Source organism: Spinacia oleracea, chromosome 4 (genome assembly GCF_020520425.1).
Source record: "Spinacia oleracea cultivar Varoflay chromosome 4, BTI_SOV_V1, whole genome shotgun sequence".
In the NCBI taxonomy this organism is placed as follows: Eukaryota; Viridiplantae; Streptophyta; class Magnoliopsida; order Caryophyllales; family Amaranthaceae; genus Spinacia; species Spinacia oleracea.
In genome coordinates, this window is record NC_079490.1 from 93,817,855 (window position 1) to 93,822,721 (window position 4,867).

At 44.4% G+C, this 4,867-nt stretch overlaps 1 protein-coding gene across 1 annotated transcript; it reads left to right on the plus strand.

Annotated features, from left to right (window-relative positions):
- The first annotated feature begins 2,922 nt into the window (after positions 1-2,922).
- Positions 2,923-4,656, plus strand: LOC130459297 (uncharacterized). Its single transcript, XM_056826564.1, has 5 exons — positions 2,923-3,097; positions 3,174-3,503; positions 3,576-3,725; positions 3,801-3,899; positions 3,980-4,656. Exons 1-5 carry the CDS (start codon positions 2,996-2,998, stop codon positions 4,520-4,522), a joined length of 1,224 nt encoding a protein of 407 aa, XP_056682542.1. The 5' UTR covers positions 2,923-2,995; the 3' UTR covers positions 4,523-4,656.
- The last annotated feature ends 211 nt before the right edge of the window (positions 4,657-4,867 follow it).

Below are 4,867 nucleotides of genomic sequence, written 5' to 3' on the forward strand. Positions count from 1 at the left end.
ATATGATTTCCGGTGCGGAGGAGAAGCCCAAGGAATGGTCTCCACCACCTCTTCCCCGTCCGAGTTCTCATAGCGGAGGATCCTATTAGCATTAGGAATGTCCTCAGGATCAACCTCCTCCTCCTACATACAATCATACAATCAGATTAATATTTCCAGAATACAAAGTCCAAAAAATACAACGACTTAGGCGCCCAACTCCCAACGGACCCAAGCTCTGGGAAAAGCAGTCGAAATTTCAAAAACCTAAGGGCCAACAAAAAGCTCTTATCCCCAGCAAAGCACATCCCCAACAGATTAACTCCGGGTATTCAAATTCAAAAATTCAAATTTTCAATGCCAAGCTCCGTCCTGAACTGAAGGCGGAAAAATACAAGTACAAACTGGAGTCATCACCAACCGCACCAAGGTAGACTCTATTCTTTTTCTAACGCTTGTTTTATGCAGGTACCGGCGTACAAAGAGTGGTCTCGATCGCAGAACATCTTGACCATTCTCCGTCCCTTTCGAAATACTTTGACTTGCGCTTTCCTAACCGAACGCTCAGTCAAAGTGGGGGCTTCTGTAGACACATAATTTGTGTCTCCCCTTTAGGATGATGATGATACCATTATCCTTGTTAGGTGATTGGAGTGACTCCAGGCGGAAATCCCAATTGCTAAGAATATTTCCAAATTCAAGATCCAAAATCCAACCCCCGAGACCGTTCCCCTTTCGGTTCCCGGTACAAAATACAACTTTCCAAATCCAATTTCAAAATCCAAGTACAATCTCAACTAGTAGGCCATCCCATTGGTTTTACTAGGCCTTTTCCACTCAAAATCATATAAGGCAAGTCTAATTCTGGCGCCGACCCACAAAACCGAGCATGCCGGGCCCCGTCCCGTAAAACCGGAATTCAAAAACCCGAGAAAGGCTTGTTTTTAGACGCTAAATGATGCCTTAACCTCCAAGAAAATACAAAACGCCAAACCTAGTACTATTCGTACAACAGGTACAACTCTACAAGAAGAAACAAGGACGATTCCCCGTCCTTGCTTTGGCGGCATTCAAGCCACGTCAGCAGCGCACTGCGCTGGTCTGGCGCCCTGCGCTGGCGTGTGCTGGCGTTTTGCACCATTCCCTCCTATAAATACCCCTCATTTCCATCGAAAAAAGGGGGGAGCACAACAACACAACGTCGTAATTTCGACATTACGCCTCAAAATACAACTCAAAACTCCTCAAAAACACATACAAAATTCCTAAAATCCAAAGCAATTGGGAGCTCTTGCCTAAATCTAACTAGGTAAATCCGAATCGCATTCTAATCTACTATGTTGCTTTGATTTCTAAATTATTAGAAAGTTGATGTTTTTAATCAATAAAAAACACCACTTGCAACAATCACACATGTTTTCCAAAAATACAAACTTTTTCAAAATACAATATTCAAAGATTCAAGGATGTCCAAGTTGTTTGCAATCATCTCTTGGCCTAGAATCACCATCAAACATGGGGCAATCAAAGATAAACACCTTTTAACATTTAAAGGTTTAGTCTTTGAGATTCAAAACTCCATTTTCAATATACAAGTTCAAGTCTTCAATTTTCAAAGATCTTGCCATGTTTAGGGTTATTCATAGTTATTTCCCTAAACTAGGATCATTTCAAGTTCAAATTTCAATCATTTCAATCATTTCAAGTTCAAACATTTCAATATTCAAGCTTTCAATTTCAAGTTTAATATGCAAAATCTAGGATATTTGGGTTGAGCAACCTCTCCCAAGTTGAGATTTTTGGCTTTGAATTCGTGTCGGGCGCACTTATTTTTAAGGAGCCGCTTGGCGTTCGAATCTCATGTGCCCAAGTACAAATTTCAATTATGCACCTTTCAATATTGCAATTTCAATATCGCACCTTTCAATATCGCACTTTCAATATCGCACTTTTAATACCGCAATTTCCATACCGCAATTTCAATTCCGCACTTTCAATTCCGCATCTTTACTTGCCTAGTCCATTTCTAGGCAATGTGGACCCACTCCCTAGTTCCTTTTCTAGGGGGTCTTGTATTTACTAATTCCGCACTTTATTTAGTATTGTGATGTTGCTTTATGTGCTTTATCGCTTTCATCACCAACATGCTAAATACAACAAAATACAAAGGTTACATGACGCTTAACGAAGATATTTTTGGACAAACCGGCCTTAGATTCCTTAAATCAATCTTTAAAGCAAAGTGACCACCGTACAATTAGAAATTCTATTTTACTCTAAAATTCAAACCCACATAGTCTAATCTAGGGGTTATTTTCGAACTAATGTTGTGCCAACGTACTTGAATATTTCTAAAGCTCGCCGAATAAGCATTTTCGTTCCCGAGCTCGGATCTCACCCATCTGTTTCAAGGATTCAAGGCCTTATCCAAAAGTAGAGTCATTTGCGGTCTTTCCAAACAAGACCTTAAATAAAGTTTGGTGGCGACTCCTTCGAGGTGCAAAAATTCAAACGGTTCTCTAAACGAGCCGGCCGGCCTCCTAAAACCCCCCTTGTACGAAACGGGAAACAAAAAACCCCCCTAAAGTCGGCATATCAGCGGAGCAGAGGGTTCGGCTTTTCCTCTTGGCTCTGGTGAGCAGAGTGATGGCCCCAAGCAAGAACAGCCGGGTGCACATCGGCTTCTTGACAGCTTTGCAGGATTTGAGGGCTGTTTCGAGCCTCAACTTGGGTGGTATGGCATACGGCCAACTCTTGTATGACATGAAATGGGCCTCTCCGACTGCGCCCGAGGGTGAACCGAGCATTGATGCTTTGTGGAGTGTGCTGGAGGTATATGGGACTCCTTGTACTTTGTATCTTGTACTTGTATGCTTGTATCTTGAATTTGACTGATGCTTTGTCTACTTTTTGAAAGATTTGGATGTACAAGCACTTCCCGACTTTTTGAAAGATTTGGATGTACAAGCACTTCCCGAATTTGACTGATGCTTTGTCTACTTTTTGAAAGATTTGGATGCTCTCCCACCCGTATGCTGCCTCTTGGATAAGAGAGGTGTGCAGGAGGGTGCCTCTGTCGGCCTCCCGCATAGCTTGGCGGGTCTTACCCGTCAGTGAGGTAAACTCTTGTACTGTTTTGTTCTCTTGTATTTGTATTTGTATTTGTATAGTTGCCTTAATTGTCTGCTCTGTAGGTGATTTGGCGTCCTTTTGCTGACGCGCCTATACCTGTTTCGGCCGCTCGGGCCCATTTCTTGTCTTTGCGGCGGGTCTTGCTCCCGGGCGTGTATCACCATATGTGGTACTTGGGGGAGCGCGTGTCCCTTCAGCACAGTACGGGGGACAGGCTTGTCCCTAAGGACCCACCGCGGTCCATGTTGGTTCCAGGCGATGAACTCGCCCAGCTCTATTTGACTGCTAGGGGTGATGCTGTTTGTCTCCCTTGGGAGAACTTTGTAGATAGGAGGGGCCGTTTTGAGGACCTTCTGGGGAGGCTTGCTCCACCTGTACGCTTCGTACTGCCGGTGAGCCTTTGAATCTTGTATCTTGTATTCCTGTATTCTTGTATTCTTGTATGATGGTTTGATTGTTTGCAGGAGGAGGAGGTTGATCCTGAGGACATTCCCTTTGCTGATAGGGTCATCCGATATGAGAACTCAGGCGGGGAACAGGTGGAGGTGACCATTCTTGTAGCTTCTCCTCCGCACCGGAGATCGTATGATGCTGTACCCGAACATTATGCAGCTGTAAGTACTGTTGTATTTGCTTGAAACTTGATTGTAATCTTGTATCTGGAAATTGATCTTGAATTTTGTATGCAGGCACCTTGGGTGGGAGAGCATCGCTGGATGCTTATGATTGATTCTTTGAAGAGGCATTGTGCCAAGCTGACCCAGAAGCTTTCTGGCCGGGACGGAGAGGTGCTTTCCTTGACTTCAAAATTTGTATTTTAACAAACCACAACTTGGATGTTGATTCTTCAAATTTGTACTTTGTATAGAAGCGTCGTCGAGGTCGCAGAGGTTCCGTCGACAGGGAGCCCCAAGCGGAGACTTCGTTGAGGCAGGAAGGACCAAGCTTGGATCTGAGACAGGGGTCCCGTGCTGGTACTTTTCAGAGGCATTCTGATGCTGATAGGGGAGCTGCCCCTTTGTATATGCTGATCCCACCAGGCATTCTTTTGGGGGTGCGAGCAGTTCGAGGCCTTTTGTTCCTCCTCCTGGTTACAACTTCGGAGGGAGCGGTCCTCAGCCTTAGGGTGCGGATGCTTGGGTTTACTGGTCGGAGGTGGAGAGGATGCGTCAGGCTCAGATGTTTGGGGCACCGCACCAGTTCATGGCGATGCTGGCGCCTTATCAGTACCCTTCCCCTCAGTAGGGAGTTTGTCCTTCTCCTGGCACTCTTCGTATCTCGGAGCAGGAGCCTGGTACCCCTGGGACAGAGCTGGATCGGGATCTGGAGCGTTACCGGAGCCGCAACAGGAGTAAAGAGACTGTGGTTGACATTACGGCTGATGATGACTCCGACTGATCCTGCATGGTAGTGAATTCCAGCTTGCGTTGGTTTGATTTTTTGTATGGATGGTATTTGTATGGATTTGTACGGTTTGGAACTTGAATTTTGTATGGTTGTATGGTTTTGACCTTGAATTGGTTTGGAATTTTGAAGATTGGTTTTTGTATATTTGAAAATTTGAACTTGTATGCGTTGTGTGTGCCTTTGAAATTTGTAGCTATATGCATGCATGAGGAATTTGCAAAAATTTGAAAAAATTTGCCCATTTTTTCGGGTGTATATACCCACTATAAGCCCCCACTTTGACTGAGGTTTTTTGGTTTAGGAAAAGCGCAGGTCAAAGTATATTCAACTTTTGCTATGCATATGCAGA

Coding starts and splice junctions, on each gene's coding strand:
- LOC130459297 (XM_056826564.1), top strand. CDS start 2,996: ATGCTCTCCCACCCGTATGCTGCCTCTTGGATAAGAGAGGTGTGCAGG. Junction 3,504..3,575: donor CTGTACGCTTCGTACTGCCG/GTGAGCCTTTGA, acceptor GATTGTTTGCAG/GAGGAGGAGGTTGATCCTGA. Junction 3,900..3,979: donor TTTCTGGCCGGGACGGAGAG/GTGCTTTCCTTG, acceptor TACTTTGTATAG/AAGCGTCGTCGAGGTCGCAG.